This window comes from Staurois parvus, unplaced genomic scaffold (assembly GCF_062004578.1).
Source record: "Staurois parvus isolate SC_StPar_1 unplaced genomic scaffold, SC_StPar_1.0 ptg000017l, whole genome shotgun sequence".
NCBI classification, from domain to species: Eukaryota; Metazoa; Chordata; class Amphibia; order Anura; family Ranidae; genus Staurois; species Staurois parvus.
Window position 1 is genome coordinate 21,252,128 of NW_028317813.1, and position 27,436 is coordinate 21,279,563.

Genomic DNA, 27,436 nt, shown 5'->3' on the forward strand with positions numbered 1-27,436 from the left:
GGTTCCAGCAATCCATGTCCTTAGTCTGCTTGTCTTCAGCAAACTGTTTGCGGGCTTTCTTGTGCAGCATCTTTAGAAGAGGCTTCCTTCTGGAACAACAGCCATGCAGACCAATTTGATGCAGTGTACGGCGTATGGTCTGAGCACTGACAGGCTGATCCCCTGCCCCTTCAACCTCTGCAGCAATGCTGGCAGCACTCATATGTCTATTTCCCAAAGACAACCTCTGGATATGACGCTGAGAACATGCATTCAACTTCCTTGGTCGACCATGGCGAGGCCTGTTGAGTGGAACCTGTCCTGTTAAATCGCTATATGGTCTTGGCCACCGTGCTGCAGCTCAGTTTCAGGGTCTTGGCAATCTTCTTATAGCCTAGGCCATTTTATTTAGAGCAACTATTTTTTTTTTCAGATTCTCAGAGAATTATTTGCCATGAGGTGCCATGTTGAACTTCCAGTGACCAGTATGAGAGGGTGAGAACAATAACACCAAATTTAACACACCTGTTCCCCAATCACACCTCAGACCTTGAAACACCAACTAGTCACATTATACCAGGGAGGGAAAATGGCTAATTGGGCCCAATTTGGACATTTTCACTTAGGGGTGTACTCACTTTTGTTGCCAACGGTTTAGACGGCTGTGTGTTGAGTTATTTTGAGGGGACAGCAAATTTACACTGTTAAACTGTACAGTCACTACTTTACATTGCAGCAAAGTGTCATTTCTTCAGTGTTGTCACATGAAAAGATAGAATAAAATATTTACAAAAATGTGAGGGGTGTACTCACTTCTGTGAGATACTGTACACTGCCAAGTGAATGTCAAACCATGGTTAGGGGCAGCTGACTGACTTGTCGAACTCAAGCGTTTAGCCTGATGACTACTAGAAGTGACTTGAGCACCCAAATGTCGAGTTGGCAAACTATCCAATGAGTCATCCGCATGAACCAACAGAAGTGGGGTGCACCTTCATGTAGAATGTGTTCTAGTCCTTCAACTCAGAACCGAGAGGTATGATTTGAATCCCTAAGCACTACTATTGCTAAAGTAGATCAAAGAAGGAAGGGGTTCCACCCACCCTTCTACAGACTTCCTGGCATTGAAGTAGGAGCACACTCCAGCCACCAGTGACATTGCTAATGACAATGTCAATAGAAAACCGGACAAGACTTCCCTAGAAGGGTAACCAAGTCAGATGTTCTCAGCTGCATCATTGGCATCCCAAGCCCATAGCCAGAATGCCCACCATATCTGTACAGACACCAGTGCCATGAGAGACATGGATTTAGTAGCTTGTAAGCCATCATGACCAAAAGCTCAAGGCTCCACACAATTACTTCGAACCCTCAAAGAAATGAGAGGCCTAACTGAGCGATAGATGGAACCTCTAGTGACTTTAATATGTCAATCTGTATCAGAATTCGTAAAGTCACACAGGATGGACAGCCACTCCAGTTTAGTTTATTTGAACTGCAATCTAAACAGGGAATTTAGCAGTCAAGGAACTTCTGAAAGGGCACCTTCAACCTATTTGTTAATATGAGCATCTAAGGTGGGAAGAGACCTGATTGATAAATTCCTTATCAGAGAAAAACTGACACACTCAGGAGGGGCTCAGAATTCTACAGGATGGTTTCAGTCCTCACATAGGAATGGGCTTAGCAGTGAGACTGTCCCTTTGTGTGTCTTTGAGAAGACTTAATGCATCACGTAGTGGAAAGAAACTCGCTTCAATGCAAGGCAAGCTGGTCCTGATGATGTCTGCAGCAGCCAAGGGTGACAAAATCATTCTAGGCTGGCAGTGGAACAAGACAGTATGATCCATATGGTGCTTAAAAGCAGCATGGTGTTTCTTCTAGGCTGAATCCTGAGGAGAATAAGGCATGTGCATGAAGCACTCTAACCAGGAGATAAAGACATTAGATCACTCATCCTTAACCCTTACCCATGGTAAAAATGGTGGAGTTGGGAAATTTTAAAACTAACCAAATGGTGAGGTAGCTCTCAATACTTTAACCCAACCAGCAACTGAGGCTATGCCATCTAGAAAACAATCTATGGCGTATACACAAAGGTATGGAAAGTCCCAGAATGCCCAGTGCCCAAAAGGTTACTTCTCTGGCTATCCCTGCAAATATCCCTACCAGCAGGGTCTGTGTATGGCCTCCAAAGCTATTTCTGAGGAAATGCAGATATGAATAGCTGCTATGTAGGCAGAGACTAGCTTGAGCACCACTGAAAGAATCAAAGCCACCAAGGAAACATCTGAAGGAGGGGTTATACAGGGGCTGGTTGCCAGTGTCCTAGCCTACTTTTGGCGGCAGTACAACCTGACTGTCCTTTAAAGGACACAGGAATTCAAAAACAATGTAGAATGTCTGTTTTGATAGTAGCTGAAAGAACTAATCTGTCAACACCAATTGATGCTACAATATTAAACCCACCTCTAGACAGCATTTTCTTTGGCCCTTTTTCTTTATTTTTCTCATCCTTCTCAGGTCCATCCTTACAGCACTTCTCTTCCTTATCAGAAGGACAACTAATATGCAAGTGAATAACATCCTAAAGAAAAAAGAAACAAAATCACATCACAGAAAACAAAGCATGATTAGAAAAAAAAAATGCACTGTTCTGTATGTTCAAGGGCTTTTTGTGCACTAGTGAAAACATTTTTACACCAATATGATAGAACAGGTGGCATATAAATCAGTACCAAGTATTAGAGCAACACTTAAACCATCACAAAACAAAGCCCCTACACCAGGAGTGAGCAAATAATTTTTTATCCCCTCCCAGCAGCCTATGTGATGCTTTGCCACTGCATTTTTAACTCAGGGTGCAGAGTCTGACACACAGCACCCCTTGACAAACATGCCCACTGCGTTCAGTGTGGCCAAGCCAGAATCACATGCAATGTACACGATTGCAAGTGCGGCATTATAGGGTTATGAGGCGGTAAAGAGATGATATAAACACCTCCTCATGACCTGTCAAAAGCCCTCTGAAAAGCACTGTCACTGGAAGGAGAAATCCTGAGATCAATACAGCAGGGATTTCTGCAGATCCTGACCTGGAGTGAAGAGCAGGTGAACGGCGCCCAGTGTTTGCAGTGTGCGGGTGCTAACACACGAAGAACATGGCTGGGTAGAAGTTTGGTGGAAGAGCATCAGGGCGTCTCCTAGACAATGCAGTCCTGCCAGGATCAAGCCTTCCCAATGTACCAATCAGTTCCATGGCTATCTCTTTTTAGCTCTTGCAGCTCTCCACACAGACATCCGTCAGCGTGCCTCTCTGAGGATTTCCTGATTGGTCCAAACTGTACAATCACATCTTTCTCATGAAAGGGACTAGATGGAACTCAAACCCCCTCTGATATGACGACTTTTCCATAATCATAAGGATCTCTCCCTAGAAATCGGAGACATGTCTCCTGCCAGTATACATTCATTAGGTTTGCCATGACACCTAGACCTTTAAACATCACTTGACAATCTTCGCATATTGCCTTCATGAAGACACTAGCCTCCACCTATTCATCAGCCCCTGAAGAGGCGATACCAATTATAATGTGCAACATTTGGCTTTAAGCATACTAACAAAAAGGTAACAACAGAAAAGACCAGCTCTCTCGATAGACAGGAGGCAATCTTGTAAATGAGCGACAAATTTCTGCCATACATACATATTTTGGCCCGTATCTCTTATTAATCCCATTTAAATATATTAATTGCATATATTTCCTGCAAATGTATATTTCACAAAAGTCTCTATAGAACAATACTGCAATGCAGAAAAAACACCTAATGTTTAGAGATAATGCTAAGAAGCAGCTGAACAGGCAAGTGTGAAATTCAAATAAATAGGGACCTGTGTGTCATCACTTACAGGTGTCATATAGCCATTTCCCATTTTGAAGTCTCTCCTGTTCTTGCCGGAAACCAGCAAAATGGAGAGGGAAAGATGGGAACAGGCAAATTAATCAGGGTAGCTAGTGCTGAACTACATTTTGTGGGCAAGAAATAAGTAAAATGTATTTTTATCTGTAAATTCCACATCTTGGGAGTACAGGACACAGAATACTTTGTCATACACAATGGGTTATAGACCTGTAACCTGTATTTTACTCAAAGACATGGAATTTACTGGCACGTCAAAATTCCTTTTATCCTAAGCGTACAGTGCAGGACAAGTCCTGTTTCTTACGTCACAGAGGAGGAATGTTAACTCCTATCACTCTTTACGGTGCTTCCAATGCAATAAGGTCACATTGGTCCCAGGCTCTTCCGTTCCACCGGGGAACCCTTTGGGACGCCCTTTCGCTCCCTCTAAAAGCTGCAGCCGTGATTCTGGTATAACCGCTTCCCAACAGGGACGTATATGTATGTACGGAGGTCAGGACGCAGTTAATTCTGGACACTGACAAGAATCAAGAGACATCATTTTATGCTAATCAGTCAGATACTACTAATAAATAAAATACATTCATCTGAACACCAACAACCCCCTGGCAGGTATCACTGTTTAGCACAAGCTATAGATTGTGCTAGCAGACGACTACATCAGTAACAACACAATAAGTGTTAACTTTTATGACTGCAAATGCAAAGCCAATTTGCTAAAACAATAAAAAATACTTTAAGTTGTGGTTAAATGCCTACAGAAAATACATGCTCCTCCAAAGACATAGCCTATATGGATGCCAAACCATCACAAAATGTTTGTCTTCTCAAGGGATATCTAAAGCCAAGGAAAAAAATTTAAATATACTGCAGTTTACCAATGCTTAGAAGAGGTGGCTGAATTAGTTTTCAGGCTAAGAAAATTTTTAGCAAGTACAGAAAATTCCTGTTCATCTTGCCAGAAATGCATTGTCACTTTTTTTTTTAGCTTAGTGATCATAAACAATCACCTTGTAAAACAACACATTAAATTTAAAATAGAAATGAAAGGTACAGATATAAAATAAATAAATTATAAATAACTTTTTTGTAAGTGATCACATTCCCTCTGTTCTCAGCTGCATAAGAGCTAGGGAGGAGAAGCAACAGTACACAGAGCTTCCTAGTAAATGACTGTGCAGAGAGGGGGGGTGTCAGAACAAGTCCGATCATTGGAGGAGAGCAACCTGAATTTGCATCATAGTTAGAGAGCTGATCACACTTTGCCTTCCTATTAAAAACTGACCACACTAGGCATGAGAGCAGAGGGACTGGCTGAAATACCAGGGATTTCACCCAAAAGAAACAATACAAAAAGAACAGGATTTTTCTTATAAGTACATGGTACAGCAGGCACATATCAGAAATAGGAAATGTTGGGTTCTACTTCTTTAATGGAAACAAACATTCTTACCAGCCTCCCAAGCGGTCTTCTATAAACTACGAATTCCTCTACACCCCACAAAATGGAAATACAAAAAACCTATTTAAAGTCCAAATCAAGAAAACAACCTGGGCGACAACCATGCCTCCCGCTATATACAACTGAGAAGTGAGCATAGCCACCCAAGGACAGGAAGCCTGTAATTTCCATAATTAACAGAAAAGAAAGGAAAAAGGAAAACAAATGCAGCCACCACACTGAATAGCTGGTAAGTGTAATCTTTGTGTTTGGGCTTAGATACGTTTTAAGACTATCTAATTATTTGGGAATAGGGCTCTATTCAGCAGCAACATGAATACAATATTACCTGAGGTTCCAAAGAGCCATCAACATATGGCCCAGATGACTCTTCACACACCGCTAAACTTCTTACCAGCTTCATTTTAGAGTTTGACTAGAGAAAGAGTGAAAGAGTGAAAGAGACTTCCATTAAAACAAAGAAACGAATGAGAAAATATAGCATAGCAAACTAGAAGACATAAAACCAATAACTGGTTATTTTGCATAGGACTGTTCTATATATAATTAGGACCCTTCTACTCCTCTTTAAATACTTTTCTTGGAAAACATTGCGAGAAACTGGAGTGCTGATACAGTCCGTTTATACTGCATCCTAGAAGCTGATCAACTGTAACTCACCAAAAATAGGTGAAAAAACAACAAAATTCCCATTAAGTGAAGAAAAGGGCCCACAAACCAATGCTGTCAGCAGGAAATGGGGCTGAGCACCCAGAAAAAAAGGTCCCAAGAAGGAACCAGAGACAAAAATAGGTCCAGGCAAAGAGGACCAGTCGTTCTAGAGTCTAAGCCTTTACTCCCCTGAAATTCTAGTATTGGATGAGAGCTCCACTTCTATGAAAAACTTACTAGCCAGACAATTGATCTCACCATGCAAGACTATCAGGAAAAATGTTAAATCAACTAGAACACAACCACATACAAAGTTTGAAAGCCTGAGTCCACTGGAGAAAGCACATATTCTACAAATGTCATGACAACTGAAGGGTTAGGGTGCAGGGGAGCAGCTTTAGAAAGAACAGGATGTAGAATCTCACTAATAAAAAAAAAATACAAAAAGCAAAACACTCAATCTTACCCTGACCTCTAGCCAAAGGTTTAGGAATGCTCCTGACAACCCAATTCCAACAAAGAGTCAGTAACCATGGAATAAGGAATAGGAGACTAGTCAATGAAGTCTTCCTCATTCTTGTCAGGGATTATCTGCATTGGAAAACAGCTGTTCTTTGCCTGCCACAAAGGGTCTAAGGCACACCTAGAAGAGAAAGCCTCTCTATGTCCAGCAGCTACCAGTTGGGAGGATCTGGTTTCAATGGGATTGCTCTTAAAATGATTGGCTTCTGTGCTGAATGATACCACTAGTATCAGTCTCATATACACTAAACTACCTCTCCTGATGCCAGTAGTATCCCTAGTATCTCGATGGAATCCAATGGAGACCTGCCTGGGTGGGATCCCACAAAGTAGACAGAACCACCAGAGGACCAGAAGGCAGAACGATGGATCTAAACCCACATACACACCCCACCCTAGTTCACAGGGTCAAACATGTTCGACTATTCAGGATCTAAACCACAGGTGTCAAACGGTAGTCCCCCCAGCTGTTGAGGAACTACAAATCCCATCATGCCTCTGCCTTTGAAAGTCATGGTTGTAACTGTCAGCATTGCAATGCCCCATGGAATTTGTAGTTCTGCAACAGCTGAAGAGCCACAGTTTGACACCCCTGATCTAAACCCTCCTGATGCTACTGTAAGGAAGAAGAGAAAAGTAACTTCCTGCCTGATGCTTAAGGGTTTAAAGCTAAACATGTTGTGGACCTTTGTAGCAAGGAACTCAACTATAGGTGACTTGATAGCATGAGTTCTGGCCAATCTTGCAGACCATTAAGCGCATCAGAAAGATCTTGTCCACTACGATCCATGAAGCCTACAGTCTTCACTGGGAGTCATCTGATTATCTCACATTGGAAATGCCAGGATAAAAAGCACTAACCCAACACATGAGCCAAAGCTCTAAGAAGTACCAGTTGTGCATGAGCAACACCAAGGATTCAGATTCCTAACTAGTTGAGGGACAGTGAAAACGCATCCAAGAGGGAGAGGAACCAAACTGTAGGAACTCCGAATGACCCAAGACTGGACACAGCAGACTGAGCCTTCAGCTGGAGATAGTACACACTCAATCAATAAGGTCCAAAACTACCTCTTGTAATTCTGAGGTGACGGCAGGAGATTGTGGTTACACAAAACATGGTGGCAGTATAACCCGACAGTATCAGAATTCCTATAGTAGTAGGTTACACCAGCTTTTACCCATACCTCATCTATTGTAATTATGTGCATACAAATGATTCAATGTTTGCTGTACATTGCGGAATATTGCCTCCACAACTGTACTAAGCAGAGGTGTAAACTTTTATATTGAAGATCTATTCAACATAAACAGCTTAAAGTATTTATGTAAACAGGTAATATATAATTTGCATATATGGGCTTGTTACAGAAAACACTGTAGTAAGGAGGAACAAAAAACCCCTCAAAATTGAAAACGTATCACAGCTGTAAAAGGGCCTACTTCAGAGTGATTTGATACATTAGCCCTTATTCACAGTACACAGATACTGTATATACAAAAGTAGTTTGCATTCAGAAGATTGTTAACCAATTTGGTTCCAGTATGTTTTCTAGTCTCTAGGATCAAAATGTTTCTTTTTTGCTTGGTGATGTGTCATGCCAAATAACTTCTAGATCTGTAAGCCAACATGCTGCACAGCTGAGGCTAAATTTGTTCATAGATATGAATTTCTGTTTTACTGGTTTCAATCAATAAGAATCCATTAGGGAAGAAACATTTCCCAGGAATTTCTGCCACCACCATTATTACACCAGATAATAACCCCAAAGTCTTGTAATTACAAGGACAACATTTAAAGGAAACCTCTTCTGAACGAAATATAAAGGCTGACATAGTTGATCTCAGCTTCTGAAAATGCTAGTATCCTAGTTGTCATGCTAATCCACTGGCTTCAATACTTTCAGCACCTTTGACTCAGACAGGCAGATCAAGAGTTTTTGTTTCACTTGCTGCATAATCCTTCTTGGGTTACGGACATAAAATACTGAAGTCAGAGACTCTACTCACGGAAATCCAAAGATTTGACAAAAGAAAAAGACAAAAAGATCCATCCATCCGTTTTCCCTTTTTTAATCTGAAATAAGCCCCACCCAAAAAAATTATTATTCCCCTGGCCAACACTGTGCCCCCGTAATTGTATTCTATCAATTGATCCCCCCCCAAGTTCATTTCTTTGCATTTAAAAAGCACTGAAATGCACTTTCCACTGTTTTGACAGCAATGTCAAATCATGTTCCATGTTATAAAGACCTCAAGCAATATTAACCCTATTGCACACCTTTGCATCATCAGCAAAGCTGCATACCTTACTCAGCAACATTTAGTTTTTAGCATACTACTTTACAGTGTAATGTCAGTTTTTTGCACCTCAAATAAAGTTGAGAAAAAAAAAAGATAACTCTAATGTGCATCACACTGCTCCCTACTTTCCATGCGATTTGACAGTTCAAATCGCAGGACAAGTCACACCCTATGATTGGCAATGGGACCGTTCTAATCGGTGAAACTCTGACTTCAACTGCAAATAATATGTATAGTGCTTCTAAAATGTCAACATCTTATAAATACCTGTAATAAATAGACTACAAATAACTATGCCATTGAAAACTATAGAAAGCATCTTTGTTTAGACCAGATTTCTTAAAGTGGAACTTTACCTATAGTAACTTGGTAAAAAAAAATATTTTTTTTTTTTAGCAAGGAACATACGTTCCACATTAATAATTATGCTGCCAAAATTACTGTGTGCTGTAAATTGCCTTCAGCATGGTTTTTGTTTCCTCTTGCCAGTGGCTGTCATTTTGCTGAGGCCCTGAGCCCCTGAACAGCAATAAATCTGTAGGCTGTCAGCAGATCTGCCTCATTTTTGGCACAATGCCTAAAAATAGAGAGCAATTGAGCATGTGCAGAGCAGGCTGGACAGTATATTACAGGATTTTAAACAGTATAGGTAATTATTTTTACTGTTTTACATACAGTGCTCAGCATAAATGAGTACACCTCAAGAGATTTGTCAGAAAACCTTTACTTTCCTTTCAGCTTCAACATTTTCTACGGGGCACTATACTACATAACACTCCCACAAATGTGGGCCATTGATTGCAAACAAGATTTGTTCATTTGCACACACAAGTATTTTTTTAATCCAAGACCATGTTGCAAAAGTGAATGAAAGTCTTAAGACAACAAAATCTTATTTAACCACTTGCCCGCCAGAGGATTTACCCCCTTCTTGACCAGGCCATTTTTTGCGATACAGCGCTGCGTTACTTTAACTGACAATTGTGCAGTCGTGCAACACTGCACCCAAATGAAATATACGTCCCTTTTTTCCCCGCAAATAGAGCTTTTCTTTCGGTGGTATTTGATCACCTGTGCGTTTTTTTATTTGTTGCATTTTAAAGAAAAAAAGACCAACAATTTTGAAAAACAACTATATTTTTTGACTTTTTGCTATTAAAACATGTCCAGAAAATTTTTTTTAAAAAATCAAATTTCGCCAAATTTAGGCCAAAATGTATTTTGCTACGTCTTTGCTAAAAAAAAATCCCAATATGTGTAAATGAATTGGTTTACGTGAACGTTATAGTGTTTACAAATGGCGGTATATATACAGGATTTTTTTTTTTTTTAACTAGTAATAGTGGGACTGTGACAGGCATTCAGACACTGGGGGGGAAACTAACTTGGTGCCACTGATATCCCAAGTGACACCACTACAGTGATCAGTGCTAAGAAAAAGCACTGGTACTGTACTAAATGGCACTGGGCAGAAAGGGGTTAACATGCGGGGCTGTGTGTGCTTTACACTGTAAGCACACTTCTTTGTATGGCTCTGCATAGCAGAGCCATACAAAGCAGTGTGCAGGAGCTGACAGGGGATCGATCTGTATTGTTTACATACAAGTCTCTCCCCCGTCGGTAATACTCGGAATTCACTGGGTGCTGGTGGGGAATCACCAGCCGGGACCTGGTGATTAAAAGTCGAGGCTGCGAACGGTGGCGTGGGCAGGGCGATCGTGCCCCCTACCCGGAACTGCAAAATCACGTATATATACACGATTTTGCGCACCCGTGTCACCCTGTAGCTGTATTTCTGCTATAGGGCGGCGCGGAAGCAGTTAACAAGAATTCAACTACAGGTGAGTCTAGTGGTTCATTAAACATATGTCCAGCAGACAGTAGATTATAAAAGGGTGTTACTTAAAGAAAACCCCTTCCCATTTCATGATGTCAGCAATGGCACCACATGAAAATGTCACTAGACCTGAGAAAGAAAATAATTTCTTTATACATGAAAGGTGAAGGCTACAAAAAGGTCAGCAAAGCTTTACTTATCTGACAAAATACTGTAGCAAAACTGATACAAAAATTTTACAAAGGTGGAACTGCAAACATCCCACAGAGACTTCTAAGCCATCCACGGAAGTTAACACCTTGACAGGAGCGTTTTCTGATGAGAAGGATTGAAGGAAATCGCCATGCAAGTTCACTACAGTTAGCTAAAGAAGTAGAAAGCCAAACTGGGTGATTGTATCCCATGACACAATACGGCGTACACTGCAGAGGAATGGCATGCATGGGTGTGCCCAAGAAGGAGGACTCTCACAAAGCCCATGCACAAAAAAGCTCACCTGGAATTTGCCAGGGCCCATGCTGAAAAAGAAGACGACTGTTGTGACTCTACTCTGCAGTGATGAGACCAAGATAAATGTTTTGGAATTGATGGCTTCAAAACTGTATGGCATCACAAACGTGAGGAGCACAAAGAAAAATGCATGGTGCCTACAGTGAAACACGGTGGTGGCAATGTCCTTCTGTGGGGCTGCACGAGTGCTGCTGGTGTCGGGGAGCTGCATTTCATTGATGGTAGTATGCATTCACAAATGTACTGCTCTATATTGAAAGAGAAGATGCTACCATCACTCCATGCTCTTGGTCGTCGTGCACTTTTCCAACATGACAATGATCCAAAACACACATCTAAGGCCGATGTTGCATTTCTGAAGAACAGGGTGAAAGTGATTCAGTGGCCAAGTATGTCTCCTCATCTTAACCCAATCGAACACCTATGGGGAATTTTGAAGACACAAGTTGAGCATCATTCTCCATCCAGCATCCAGGCTCTAAAAGAGGTTGTTCTTGAAGAATGGAAAAAATGGAAAAAGATAGCCATGCCTAGAAAACTAAAACTTGGTGCTGTCCTTGCAAATCATGGGGGGGGGGGGGGGGGGGGAGGTCATACAAAAAATACTAGATGTAGTCATTTTTGTTGTGGGGTGTATTCATTTTTGCATCAACTAATTTGAGAAAAACTGAAGATTTTGTAATCTAAGTTATATTATTAACCTTACTTTCATATAAAGAGTCAAACTCAGTTTTGTCAAAAGTTTGGAAATTGTTCTTGCGTTCATTGAGATATTAACATCTTACTTTTCAAAAGGTGTGCACTCATGAATGCTGAGCACTGTAGCTATATCTGCAAAAGGGTCAGCATGAAGTGATAGAACTTTGGTCAGAAAATTAAGTCCTGATATATCTTAATTGAAGAATTTTTGCATTTCCCAAAAAATTTGTGCCTGTACCCTTGCATAGAATTGCAGGTGTTAGAATGATGCTAGCAAGACATCAACTGGAAATGAAATGAGGACGAAGAGAGCATAAGTAGCCAGTGATTATTTCTGAAATGTGGGAGGCATGAGTTATACTTGTGTACCTTGGCTCGTTTCCTAGCATGTCCGTGGCTTGGATTCCGCCTCTGCACCATTGGTAAAAAATTGAGAGGGGAGAAAGAAAATAAAAAACAGTAAGTGTAACAGAAAAACAAACACGATCCAATTTAGACACTGTATCTTACATATCATTCCTAGCAATAACTAATGAAATGTAACACCCTATTAAAGGCTACATTTACCTCAAATGCGTCTTAAATTATTACAGCCAAAATCACAGCACATACGTGTGACAGATATGTAAGGCAGCAGTGCCTAATGTAAAGGTTCCATTTAAGAGTTCATCTTTTCCTATGGACTGATGAAATGTTAAAGTTTTTATATTGGATAGAGTAAGAGGATTATAACCTCTGTCACACACAAAAAAAAAAAAAAAAAAAAAAAGGAGGGGGGGGTGAGATTTACCTTCACTTTCTTTCCCACAGCCAAAGCAGGAAGTGAGAGGAAATTCCTCCAAAATGAGGGAATTTTGGAATGTAGGTTTGCAAGTTGTGTGTGGTTCCTAATGGCACCGTCACCTGTTTGCAGAGGGGCAGTTCATTTGTGTGTTTTGGGAAAGCACCCAAATTTGCGTACGCTCCTGAAATGTACTAGCGTGAACGAAGCCATAGAAAAATTTAAGAAAAATTAAACACAGGAGTTTCCATATGAATGATGTATTCAGGTGTTTGAAAATCCATGGAATGATCCATTTCCTTTCCCACGGCCAAAATTGAAAGTGAAAGGAAATTCCTCCAAAAATGAGGGAATGCCTTCTATTAGTGTTCTGAGGTCTACACAAAACTTGGGATTTTCTTTTACTTTTGAGAACAGAAAACAGGACAAATAGTGAGGGTGAATCTCCCTAATGGAGGCACAGACAGCATTAAAAACTGAAAGGTGTTCTAATTCCTCTGCACTTTATCCAAAACTTCAAAAGGCTTGCTTTTAGTTACACTTTAACCCTTTCCCGCCGAGCGTACACAAATATGCCGCCCCACTGGACTAGGCTTTTTTCCCATGGGGCCGCATATTTGTGTATGTCTTTGTGCTGGGAACACACCACACAGCACGCTCCAAAACAGAGACCGGGGTCTCACAGATGATAAAGTGACTGTGAAGCCCGCCCCTGTTTTTTCTCTCTCAGATTGGAGGAGAGAGATACAGTTGTGTCCAAAATTATTCAACCCCCAATGCTGTAAAGGGGTTTAGGGACTATAGTGTACATTTGGAATTGTATTCAGAATCAAATCCTACAAGGACGTTGTAACTACCCAAATGCAACTAAAATGACATCAATTGTTTATGTAATACAGTAGTAAATGGTTCTTATGTGGTTTCTTCATTGCCACAATTATTCAACCCCTTAAAGACTACCACTCTGAAGAACAGAGGTTCATACAGGTGCTTTCCATCAGGTATTGAAAACACCTGTGGATGTCACCGAGCAGCAATCAAGCATAATAAGCACCAATTAGGCAGCTTTAAAATGACTGTGATACTCAGCTCCTTCTAGACATTTACTGGTGTGGTTACAAACATGGTGAAGGCAAGAGAATGGTCCAGGAAGACAAGAGAAGAGGTGATTTCTCTTCACAGGAAGGGCAATGGCTATAAGAAGATTGCAAAGATGTTAAACATACCAAGAGACACCTTAGGAAGCATCATTCGCAAATTCAAGGCAAAGGGCACTGTTGAAACGCTACCTGGTCGTGGCAGAAAGAAGATGCTGACTTCGACTGCTGTGCGCTACCTGAAGCGTAGAGTGGAGAGAAGTCCCCGTGTGACTGCTGAGGAACTGAGAAAAGATTTGTCAGATGTGGGTACAGAAGTTTCAGCCCAGACAATAAGACGCACACTGCGTAATGAAGGCCTCCGTGCCAGAACTCCCAGGCGTACCCCCTTGCTGTCTCCAAAGAATAAGAAGAGTCGACTGCAGTATGCCAAAAGCCATGTGGACAAACCACAAAAGTTGTGGGATAGTGTTCTGTGGACTGATGAAACAAAATTAGAACTGTTTGGGCCCATGGATCAACGCTATGTTTGGAGGAGGAAGAACAAGGCCTATGATGAAAAGAACACCTTGCCTACTGTGAAGCATGGTGGAGGGTCAATCATGCTTTGGGGCTGTTTTGCTTCTGCAGGTACAGGGAAGCTTCAGCGTGTGCAAGGTACCATGAATTCTCTTCAGTACCAGGAGATATTGGATGGAAACGTGATGCAGTCCGTCACACACCTGAGGCTTGGGAGACGTTGGACCTTTCAACAGGACAATGATCCCAAGCATACCTCCAAGTCCACTAGAGCATGGTTGCAGAGGAAAGGCTGGAACATTTTGGAGTGGCCATCGCAGTCACCAGACTTAAATCCGATTGAGAACCTCTGGTGGGACTTAAAGAAAGCAGTTGCAGTGCGCAAGCCTAAGAATGTGACTGAACTGGAGGCCTTTGCCCATGAAGAATGGGCGAAGATACCCGTAGATCGCTGCAAGACACTTGTGTCAAGCTATGCTTCACGTTTAAAAGCTGTTATAACTGTAAAAGGATGCTGTACTAAGTACTAAGATTGAATGTCACTTGGGGGTTGAATAAAACTGATAATGCTGTGAGCACAGAAAAGACATTTGTGGTTATTTCATTATAACTGTTATGTTATATTTGTCTGACCTACAAGTGCCTCTTTAATGTAAATGTAAGCAAGATGACTGAATGATCAAAAGCAATGTCAAACTGGCCAAAACACTCAATTTCAGTGGGGGTTGAATAATTTTGGACACAACTGTACATCGCATCTCTCCTTGCAGAAAGAAAAAAACACAGTGTGTATAAAATAAATAAGAAAAAATACCTAGATCAAGGCTCGAAATAGGTCAGTGCCAGGGTTAGTGTTTGGGTCAAGGTCAGGGTAAAAATAAGTAAATAAATAAATTAGTGTCTGAGTGTTTTAGGTAGGAAAAAAAAAAAGTTATATGAGCACTGTTGTTTCTGGGCTGTATTAGGAGAACAAACAACATACATATATGTGGTATTGCTGCAATCATTAGGAGCAGGAGAATTTACTTTGGGTTGTTCTTTGGTTAGGTTATTGAAGTTATTGTAGTAGTAAGAAACATACAGCTACATAAAAAAAAAAAAATGGACATAGATTATGCAATATTTTTTCCTTCAAACATGGGTTGAAAGAAAGGAAATCACTCGATTCCACCATCAATACAGTGTTGATGGGAAATTCCTTCCGCTGCACTATTATATTCTGATAGTGGGAGGTTTACCCGCCGTCAGATTACAATGATCACTGCTGGCAGCTATAGCTGTCGGCAGTAATCGTATGAAAAAACCTGACAGGCTGGTTGTACTGATTTGCTCGATATATTGACTTCAGTACAACCAGTCAAGATGGATCGAAATTCGATAGGTTCATGCTGAAGTGACCAAATTTGAATCTGTCTATAGCCGGTTTATCACAGTGAGATAGAACTCCTCAAAACAGATAACCACAGTATGCATATAAAACAGACATAAAAGTAACCATACAAGTCTACATTGGCAACTGGAATTTCCAAATAGAAAGCAAGAGAGTAGCTTTCCAAACAAAATAAAATTACTTGTTACCATTATAAATACAGCCCTTGTCCTTCATTCAAGTCACTTGTGTCTAGGCACAGTTTCTAAAAGTCCAAAAGGACAAATTGGGAGAATGAGGTCATCAGTGTGCTGAAGACTGGAGAAAGAACCTCCTCTGCCGGCTCCTCTCCATTGATCACTGTGTTCAGTGTTTTGTCAGGTCACAAGAAACAAGGCAGCAGGGGCATATGTCTGTGGGAGGCTGTGAAAAAGGTTTACATTGCCAACTCAGTGTAAGGGGCAGTAAGGACTAAGCTATAGAAATAGCAGAAATCTTACGAATAATTGGCCACAGACAGAGGCAGCAGTTGCATGGGTCTGAACTATGTGAAATGCGTACACATGGCCAAAAACTACTGATCAGACATTGGGATTTACATGATTGCATCATGGAGGCAAGCACCTGTTAGGAGAAGTAGATGTTGACTTTAAATTCTATTCAAACAAAGATAGTAGCAGCCATCTGAGAAGAAAGGAAGATAAAAGTATTGCAAAGAGAAATACTGTGATCTCTCTAAGAGGAAACAGACACCAGTAAGTGTTATATTTAAAAATCATTTACCATGCATACATTGAAAAAAAATGATCTGATGCTATATCTGATTGAACCTGCAGAAAAAAATAACCCAACCACTGGGCTACAGAGACTAAACAGACAAACAAATCTTTAATAGGTAGCATCAAATCATTCACACCACCAATGCATATGTGCTGCAAGTACAAAAATGATGTAATTTGTGGTTAAAAAAAAAAAAAAGCCTTAATGGTGCCTGTGCATAATGTGTGCCAACAATAAGTCACCTTTAAAACAGCTTATTAATTTCAATGGGCAGCCCTAAGCAAGGTAAAATTGGAGAAAAAAAAAAAAAAGAAATTAAAAAAAAACAAAAGGTGCCTGCACCATTTTCAAAATCGCGCTGCACCATACATTATGGCAAGCATTTTTGCAAGATGTGTGTGGTTCCTAATGGCACTGCCACCTGTCTGCAAAGGGGCAACACATTTTTGTGTTTTGCAACAGCAACCAAATTTGCAAATGCTCCCGCAAATGTACTAGCGTGAACCAAGTCGTAGAAAAACTAAACACAGGAGTTTCCATATGAATAATGTATTCAGACGTTTTAAATCCATGGAATGAGGACAGTTGGTTTTCAGAGTGCTCCTTTTATTACACCTACAGTCACAAGGCAATACAGATATGTTTTTCAGAAGCAAAATATTGATCTGCTCTTTAATGCATGTTTACATATGAGAACAGCTAGTATCACCCTTTAAAAGTAAGTTGTAGTTTAAAACAGTTCAGGCCTCTGCCATGCACATCCCCTCCTGCACAAGAAAGCAGCTCCATGAATATTGTGCATGTTAAGAAGTGCTACTGCTATAATCACTGCAGTCCACTATCAGAACAAAATGAGGACAGTGGGTATAACCAGGGAGCACTGCCAACACTGGACAGGAAGATGCATTTGAATGATTTGCAAAGGGCATACTTTAGTTTGTGTGCAATATTATGAAACAATACTAAAGTTTTTTTGTTTTTGGGGGGGGGGGGTTGTAAATGTTGTATGTTTGGCATCAAGGACTAATAGTTCAATTACTAATTGGGGGAACACCAGGCAAAAGTGATAACCAGGTAGGACACTGCCCAAAAAAAAAAAAAAAAAAAAAAAAAAAAATCAGACTTTCAACGGGGCCACTCAAGTGTGGTATGTGACAAAGCTTAGGTAACCCCTAGTAAAACTCATCTTTGTACATTGTTAAAACAAATCTAAGCTTAAAGTGTAACTAAAAGGCACAAATTTTTTTTTCAGTTTTGGATAGAGTAGAGAAAGCCCGCCTATAAGGTTTTTATTTCTGTCTGCTCCCTTGTTATGGAAGTTCACCATTATCATTAAAAGTACAAAATTCTCAAAATTTTGGGTTGTCACCAGAACAGTAATAGAGGGGAACTCATCCAATGGGGACGCTAGTTCTGGTAACCTAGGGGGGCCAAGGGATTCCCTTAATTTGCAGGGATTTCCTCTCACTTCTTGTTTGGCTATGGAACAGGAAGTGAAGGGAAATCTTCCCAATGGGACACAGAGGACCAAAAAAAACTGGCAGGGTTTAAAACCCTCCCATACTATATCCACAATAGAATAAAATGCCTATAGTTTTACTGTAAATTAACCTATAAGAACTGTAAAGTATATTTTCAGTGATCACATATTATGAACTATTATTGCTCTAATAAAGTAATTTTTTTTATTACAGTCAAGAAAGGGAGAGCCGTGTAAGGCTGAAAACACTGCTTGGGATTTCAGAGCTGTCAGCTTACTACAGAAATCATCAGGTCAATCAATTTCTACCTGTATCAAGTTATTATTTAGTACATGTAGCATTAAAAAAATACCCACAACACAAAAAATAAGAGAGACACCTATATATTAATACAGCTGTAGGTTTGTTTTTTTGTAATTCCACACTTCTCTTAAAGTGGAACTTCACTCTCTCAATCAACATTGACTATTTTTAATCCTTATGCTGTCGGCATTAGTAAATAGATAGGAAAGTATATCATATTTACTTTTTTTTTTTTTTACTTTTCTTCAGTTACTTTCCACCAGTTTCCTGCCCAAGCAAGAGAGGGTTCTCAGCTCAGCCAATGCCAGAGCTAAGGGCAGATGGATTGCAGGAAGTAAATGCTACATGAATCACCAGCCCTATTCAAGATGGCCACTGCGAGGAATGCCAGGGGGTGTTTGTCAAATGATTTCTCAGCAAAATAAAGCATGGATGGGTGAGTTTGCTTTGAATATTAACAATGAATTAAATGGCATTTTTGGTTTGTGGTGTTCAGTTCCACTTTAACTTCAGAAAAAAAAAAATCTGTACTTCCTTACCATTTTCATGATCGAGGCTGCCTATCATATTTATCAGGCAATACTGATGTGAATGGAAAGAATAATGGGCTGAATACCTAGCAAAATTACATAATTCCAAAATAGGCCCTGGTTTTAGAGCTTCATCCGTTGTAGCTAGTAGTACATCAAAACTACTTTAAGCCCCCGGTCACATCAAAGCCGATTATGAATTTGTGCAACTTACAGTGAAGTTGCACGATTTCAAAATCAGGTGAACTGCCGATTTCAGTTATGATTTGCAAGACATCTGACACAGATGTCTATGCAAATCGGAACAAAAGTAGTGCATGCACTACTTTAGAAAAACGGTGCGGCTCTGACAAAGTCAGAACCGCACCAACATGACCGCTTTAAATAGCGGACAATAGGGTGCGTCTTGGCATATGATTTGCAAGTCGCAGGGCATGCAAATTGCATGCCAACTCAATCCCAATGTGACCGGGGTGTTAATTGGTTGTGGTTCCTGAGGCACTAAAACAATATATTAATACATTCGAATTTGCTCCTTTTACACAAATAATTTCCCTACTTAAATATTCAATGCAAATCAAATTGCGTGCTTTTCCATCATCTTGCATGCACATATGGTGTGAATGAGACCCAAATCTTATATTGCCCAATGTATATTAAGTTAAAATTACAGTTCCCCGGCATGCAAGCCAGGTGCCCAACAAGATTCAATAGTCCGCTAACAAATATGATGTAATGGCTAATGACATATTTACCAATCAGCCATAACAATGACCACTGACAAATTGAGTAACAACGGCTTACCCCGTTACAACGGCACCTGAAAGTGGATGAAATATATTAGACAGCAAGTGAACATGTATCACCCTTTAAAAGTAAGTTGTCCCCAAAGTTGATTTGTTGAAAGTTGAAAAATTGTCAAGCGTAAACATTCAGGCTACTTTGACCAGGGCTAAATTGTAATGGCTATAAGTCAGAGGAACTCTAAACAAGCAACTCTTGTGGGATTGTTCCTGGTCTATAGTGGTCAGGAGCAACCAAATGTGGTCCAAAGAAGGAGAACCGGAAATGAACATGGGTGGCCAAAGCTCACTGACTTATGTGGGAAGCGAAGGCTGACCCATGTAGTCCGATCCAATAGAAAAGCTGCTATATCTCAAATTACTGAAAAAGTTAATGTTCGTCTCAAAATACATATGTCTGAATGTACAGTGCTTTGCAGTTTGTTGTGCATGAGGCTGCTTAACAGCAGAAATGTCAGGTTGCTCATGCTGACCTGTATCCACAGTCAAAAGCACCTACAATGGGCATGTGTGCAACAGAACTGGACCACGGAGTAATGGAAGAAGGTGACCTGGCCTGATGAACCATGTTTTCTTTTATAACATGTACATGACCGGGTGTGTGTGCGATATTTACCTGGGAAAGAGATGGCACCAGGATGCACTATAGGAAGTCCAATCCATGAAGGTCCCACCTTGCAACTTACATGGCTTAAAGGATTTGCTACTAACAGCTTGGTGACAGATACCACAGCATACCTTCAGAGGCATAGTGGGGTCCAAGCCTTGACATGTCAGGGCTGTTTTGGTGGTAAAGGGGGACCTACTTCAATATTAGGTGGGTGGTCTTAATGTTATGGCTGATTAGTAAAGGTGCATTCTCAAACACTGATGTATGGCACGGTTCTACATTGAAAATCACTTACTGCTAATTCTGTAATACATATAGAGAGGAATATTTGCATCAAAGACACAAAAGGGCAGGTTAAAAAAAAAAAAAAAAGTACATTCAGAGGTGAGTGGGGGGAGGGAGCGCTAAAGACACATCTACCCTGTGTGCGTTTGGGGATGGACCATCAGCAATGGAGGTTAGCAGGTCCATGTGGAGGTGGTGTCTAAGGCCATCTGTAGCAGGGGCTTGTAGTAGTATGGACTTGTCCGAGAAGGCAGCCAGCTGTAAGAGCTTGTAATGCACTCCTAATGCAGGTAGAGAAGAGAGACAGCAGCGCCACTCTAAGTGTAGACAGTTAAAATCAGGCAGATTTAATGGTAAAATTGCACTCACATAGATAGGTAACAAGTAGGCATGTCAAGAGATGGAGGTCCAGTGGGAGGTCCGGGTTTCCAAGATGGCATGCGTTTGGAGCATGCTCATTTCTTCGTTGGCCTGACGAAGGAGTGAGCATGCTCCGAATGTGCGCCATCTTGGAAACCCGGTCCATGCGGTGACGACATCCCTGCAAGCCTCCCTGCGCCCCTCTGCCACTTCCCGAGCCCTGGACACCACCAGAACAGCGGGAAAACACCCAGAGCACGGCCAAAGGACCTCCATCTCTTGACATGCCTACCTGTTACCTATGTGAGTGCAATTTTACCATTAAATCTGCCTGATTTTAACTGTCTACACTCAGAGTGGGGCTGCTGTCTCTCTTTTCTAAAAAAAAAAAAAAATATATATAATCTTTTCAATGAGACAACAGCTAGTAACCCCTTCCTATCCACCAACAGTAGATCTTATCCATCAGGGCAGAAAACAATGTCCCACATACATGATAGTATGCGCAAATGCAATGTAGAATGATGGGAAACACACATATGCCATGTCTACTTGCTCTAATAGGCAATGGCCCCAGGAAACAATGACTCAAGAGGTGAATAAACTGGCCTCCTCTCATATGAAATACTTTGCTCACAAAGCTGTATTGCCTAAACAAAATAACAATAACTATTATTGTTAAAAAAAGAAATGTGCCTCCTCCTCATTACGCCTCATGCACACTGGACGTCTTTTCATATCTCTCCTAGCTGCCTTTCCTTCTGGCAGTGGTGTTTTGGATGAAAAAAGCAACGGATGCCTGTAAACGCATGTAATGTGTTTAAGCACATCAAGCTATTGAAATTAACTCTCAAGCACTAAATACACCTAGCGCTTAGCGTGTTTACAGGAGTCAAATGGGTTTCTTTTTTCTGAACGCACAAACAGCAAGGTTTTTTTCTTCCTTTAAACGCTTGTGTGCATAGACACACGCTAATATGCAGGGGCCTTTAGAGGCAGATTAAAAAAAAAAAAAAAAAAACAGATGCCCCTAAGAACTGCATCAACAACGTTCAAGTGTGCATGATGACTCATTGTCAAAATGCTGTGGAAGTTGCATAAAACTAGAGAGTGCGCTCTCTGTATATATTGATAACTACTTTATAAAACAAAACCAGAAATATCAGTCTAACCTGGGGTTTAAAAAAACAAAAATCACACACACTGCCAGTACAGTGTGTTGGGGAAATAAAATGCCATCCCCTAAGCAGCTGGGTCTGAAAGCATTCTAATAGGAACATTAGGACAAGCAAGAAATAAAGAGGAATATGGGAGACCCCTATGGTGTAGTAAATTTAATAAACCATAAAAACCAAGCTGAGTATTTAGGAACTCAACATTCACAAATTGCTTATCATGACTTGTGCCAAGAATTGCGGGCACTGAAGACAGTAAAGGCAGCCTTCCAGTCAGCTATAGATGGAATGGCTTTAAATGACCATTTCCTTTTTTCTGCATGTCCTTATTGTCAAGGTGCAGAGATATACTCACTGTGACTGAGACATTCTGCAGTATACTGTAAAAAAAGGTGAAATCTTTACAATTATTTAAATCATAAAAACACAAAGCATGAAGTAGTATAAAACCCCAGTTGTACCTGGCACTGAAACCACTAAGATACAAAAAATACATAAGCACAGTTGAAATACCTGTAGTTGCGTCAAGTAATTATAAGACCAGAATGGAATCAAAGTAGCAATTATAAGGCCTCTCTGATGCGTGATATCACACACAAAATTGTTATGAGTTCCAGTAAAACGTTCATAAGATTAGAACATTAAGACTCTGCAGCATGAGGCAAACAGCTAAAAGTTGTAAAGCCTAGCAGACATGACACATAGTACGACAGCACTGGAACACAACAATCAACTATTAAGAGATCTTAAACACCTGAGTAGCTACAAAAAGAAGTTGTGAAACAAATCATGTGTGTGTAAGGGGGGCGGAGGGGATAAAAAAAGGTCCACTGAGAAGACATCAACCTGTGGTTCTTGACGTGAATTCGGCTCATCTGATTCTGGTTCGTCTTTACTTGGTGATCTTGATAGGGCCTTGCTTCTGTTCACAGACTCTTCAACCAGGCGTTTTTCTGACTCCTTCATGATTTCCAGGGTTTCCTGGGTCGTGTGGCCATGGGACATCTTCAGCATAGTACAAAGCAAATGGTAGCAACCTGCATTTGAAGAAAGAAAAAAAAAGACTAATTCAGAATATATATTTTTATATTTATATTTCAACAAAATATGGCAGCAAAGCAAGCTAGAGAAATCTCAGGAGCCATTGTAGCCAATGTGGTACTGAATGTTTAAGTATTTTTTCTGTGATCAATGGATGCAAATGTTTCCACAAAATGATTGTCATTTAAAGAGAGCTGCTGGGTTAAATACTGCCGATTCTGAATGTTGAAAACACCCATCATAGTAAATTTGGGGTAGGTGTTCTGTGGAGAAGCAGACCAGCTTAGATACTACCCAGGAGTGTCAGAGTTTACCCATCAGAAAGGCCTTGTATCGAGCAATAGCAGTGTACAGTACGAGCAGCTCAACGTATTGGCAGGTACCAGTAGGTGCCAGGACTTTCTACCTGTTAGCAGCTATATATATATATATATATATATATATATATATTTTTTTTTTTTTTTTTTTTAAGGACAGTCACTTTTAATTTCCTTACATATTGCTTTGTTCTTGCTTGCATTAACAGGTTGGTAAAAATAACAAACAGTAAATGAACTAACATCTTGTATTTTTCCTAACTTGCACACACAAAAAATGGTGAAAGCCTTTCCTGTGGCCTCCCGCGAAACCCTATAATTTGACAAAGTATTAATACATCACCCACACAACTTTGCTAACTACATGCAACAAAAGACATCTCTCTAATGAGACCATTGTATAATAAAAACTTGTATACCTTCATGACCAGGTCATTTTTTTTATTTATTTAGCACTGCGCTACTTTAACTGGTAATTGAGCAGACATGCACTACTGTACCCAAAATAAATGTATATAATTTTTTCACACAAATAACGTTTTTTGTTAAGTGTAATTGTGTAAAATGTGCTGCTTTTTACTAAATATCTGTTCCTTCTCCCTGCAAACAGATCATTCCCTCTGTACAGAGCCTTGTGTGTTAATCAAAAATTAGCAAATAAAATTTTCTCTTTTAGAGCAGCCCAACAATGTTCACTTGTGCACTACAAAATTCAAACATTCTATTAGAAAGAATTACAACTGTTAAGGCCAAAACAATGTAAATACAACAAAACAATATATACAAATACTGATCCATGACCCCTATTTTCTATATTAATTGACCATTTACAGTAAAAATGCCCATGCATCTACAGAACAAATAAAAAAATTTAAAATGAGTTATCCTTTACCATAATAGTAATGTCCAACTTCATGGGTACCAGGACAGAGAACAGATTAAATATCCTAAATCATTAAATGTCCCTCTGAGGAAAACGCATAATTAATGGAGAAAATAGGGGCAGTGTATTATATATTTTTTTGTTGTTGCATTTATTTTATGTTTTGGCCACAACAGTTTTAATGCTTTCTAATAAAATGTTTGAATTTTATATTGCACAAGTGAGTATTGTTGGGCTCCTCTAAGAGAAGATATTCTTTGGTATTTTTGATTAAAAATGTTTTTCCTGTATTTATACAAGGACAGAGTTCAAGTCAGAATTTTATATGGTGGTCTCATGTTGAACCAGCAACTCCCCTGGGTGTATTAACTTTGTAGCAAAACTAAGGATATTCAGTGGTTTTGTTTACCAAAGACATCTCTGCAACTCCCAGAAGCAAACCTCAAAGTGTATTTCCACTTTTTCAGCCAAACCAGGAGAACACTACTATATTTGTTACATATCCCTGTTCACACAGCACTTAAAATACAATTACAAATGAGGCTAGCCATTTTAAAAGTGCTTTTTTGATAACTATAGCTCTGAAAAATCCTACTTTGTTCTGTTAAGGTTAAGGATTTAGAAGATGGACATCTTGCATTGTATGTTAATGAGAGGAGACTCAAACTGTTCTATAGACAGCCATAGATGTATCAAATCTCGGCTGGTTCAACAGGTACCATCCAAGATTTGATCCATCTATTGGCAGGCTTGTTGTACGGACATCCATCTATCGAATTCAGTACAACCAGCCTGTTGGATATTTTTCATGCAATTACTGCTGACTATAGCCCCCAGCAATTATTGTGTTCTGCCGACTGGGAAGGCTGTCAGCAGTACAAAATAGCACTGTGGGAATGATTTCAGCAGGAGGGAATAGATTGACTCTTTCCTGTAACCAATCACATTATCTATAGCTTGCCTAAGCCTTTCTATTGGGAGTCTCATATTGAACTTATGCAAAAATGCTTACAATCAGTCATGATGCTTTCTCCTAAGAATTTTATTTAGCCCGGGTTCACACTGATGCCGTGCGGAATTCGCAGCGTTTTCAGTGCGAATACCACACCGCATCACAATCACACCCCTTTCATACAAACAGATGCGGGTGTGTAAGTTAACACCCCGACAAGGGTCCGCAAAACACATTGAGATGTGCAGAATCAGAAGGCACAGGTGTGAATACCCATGCGATCCGATTCTAGTGCAGACCAAAAAAGGGTCCTGCGTGTTTTGGGTGCGGGTGCGCTGCGAAAAGAGCCATACAAAGTGTATGGCTCTGATCGCACCACACACAAAATCGCATGTGATTTGTACAGGAATGCGGTGCGGTTCCTGTGCGAATCACATGGGATTTACCGCACCGCTGTAGTGTGAACCTAGGCTTGGGGTATGCTGTGTGAAATGAAACAAATAGAGGGGGTTCTCAAATTTGACTAACAATATCAACTATCACTCCAATTGGGAATATACGTGAAACCAAGCGCAAAGAAGAGCAAGTAGTGTCCTGTCCTTCTGAAGTAAATAAATAGTTAATATTGATACTCAGGAAGCAATAAGGGAAATTCAGGCAGAATGTAAATCTCAAACATGACGTTCATGTACAGTAGAGTCCAATAGATGATTACACTAAGGCAGAGTCAGCAGTCTGGTGCCTGACAAACAGGACTATGGCCCGAAACATGTAGCTCTGCCCACTCATGCCTATCAGCCATTGAAACCCATTATGTGATACCACCTGTTGGATGTTTGGTATAATGCTTGCTCCTTTACCTACTATATATATGAGTGCATTTTTATATTACTTATTTCAATAAACTACACAGAGCTGCCTACTCTCCTCTTGGCTTTCTTTTCTTTTGTCACCATATACTTGTACTTTTGACAAGACTAACCACCTTGCCTATCCTCAACTGGGTATCATTAGAAGGATGCCACCTGCTGGATATTTGTAAAATCCTGTATTCAGAAATTCTCACGTGACTGCATTTCCTAAATAATTCTTTCAGCATTTTTTTTCACTAACACTAAACGAAGTGTGGCAAGTCTCTTTTTATTGTTCCATATCCATTGGAGAATTCTCAAGCTGCCATCTGCTGGTATCACGGTTCATCTACTGATCTGCTGTGTCCATCTGAATGTACAATACCTATTAAAATTTGTTTGAGTCTCCCACCATTGCTACACTTAAGACAGTGGCTTGCTCTCTCACCTTTGTTTTTTAGTTCTCTAATTTGACTGCAAAAGTCTGGCCAAGCTTGGACATCCATCCAAAACCACAGCTATATGCTTTGTATGCAGCTACATGTAAACATGTACCACTACTATTCACATGCCCTGAGCATTTCAGCACTTCCTCTTTTGTCACATTTTTGTGTACCTTCTACAGATTTTATCTTCATCAGGAAGTGATGGTAAATCCCTCTAACAGAGCCCTGAATAGCAGTTAGAACTGGCATGAATTTAAATCCTCACCTACTGTATCCAAACCAAAAAGGTTTTCTGGTTTGACATACAATTTGAGATATTTTTGGATAGTTTGGCTAGTCCACAAAACATTTTAAAGGATAATTCTACCTTTATAATAAATAAATGCACATGTTCCATGTTAAAAGAAAAGTGCATTTATCATTTTTACTAAGAGCCTAGATAGCACTGCGCCCATGGGTGCCATGCAGGACTCCCACAGACCTCTCAGTGTATGTATGTGTGCCCTAATAAAGGCAAGCAGATACACATACAGGAAGAGAGCATAAACCACCACAGCACTCAACAATACTGCGGTAGATCACTGCGGCTGCGGGAACCTGAAGTTTTACATTCACAAAATTCTGTGAATGAATGATGTTGCTGGTCTGTCACTTTAAGCAGCAGAGAGGGCAGCAGCTCCGGGAAAAGTAACTTATGGTCCACCCAAAAAATGGGTGTAATAGGTAACATGTCCCCAAAGGTAAACGTATCCTTTAAAGATAGCATGGGAGCCACACCAATTGCATTCCATTCAAAATGAAAAATACAGTCTCGTCCCCCCCCCCATTGCCGATCCCCTCCAACCTCCTTGCAGCAACTTCCTGTCGACAAGCATCCACTACAGTAGCTGTCTCCCCTCAACAGAAATTACCAGAACTAGGATTTCAATGACAAGATCAAGTATTATTGAAAGAAAGATGCAAAT

General features: G+C 40.3%; 1 protein-coding gene across 8 annotated transcripts in view; it reads right to left on the reverse strand.

Annotated features, from left to right (window-relative positions):
* R3HDM2 (R3H domain containing 2) overlaps positions 1 to 27,436 on the reverse strand; it is a 179,227-nt gene that overhangs the window by 65,677 nt on the left and 86,114 nt on the right. For 5 of the 8 annotated variants that reach the window (XM_089681244.1, XM_089681218.1, XM_089681228.1 and 2 more), the window contains exons 2-5: positions 22,828 to 23,018; positions 12,258 to 12,299; positions 5,694 to 5,780; positions 2,449 to 2,566 (exon numbers count right to left, since the gene is read on the reverse strand). In XM_089681244.1, the coding sequence (XP_089537370.1) occupies positions 2,449 to 2,566; positions 5,694 to 5,780; positions 12,258 to 12,299; positions 22,828 to 22,995 (415 nt within the window). In that variant the 5' untranslated portion in view covers positions 22,996 to 23,018. The remainder of the gene's footprint in view (positions 1 to 2,448; positions 2,567 to 5,693; positions 5,781 to 12,257; positions 12,300 to 22,827; positions 23,019 to 27,436) is intronic. The other 3 variants (XM_089681209.1, XM_089681221.1, XM_089681237.1) reach the window with 3 other exon arrangements.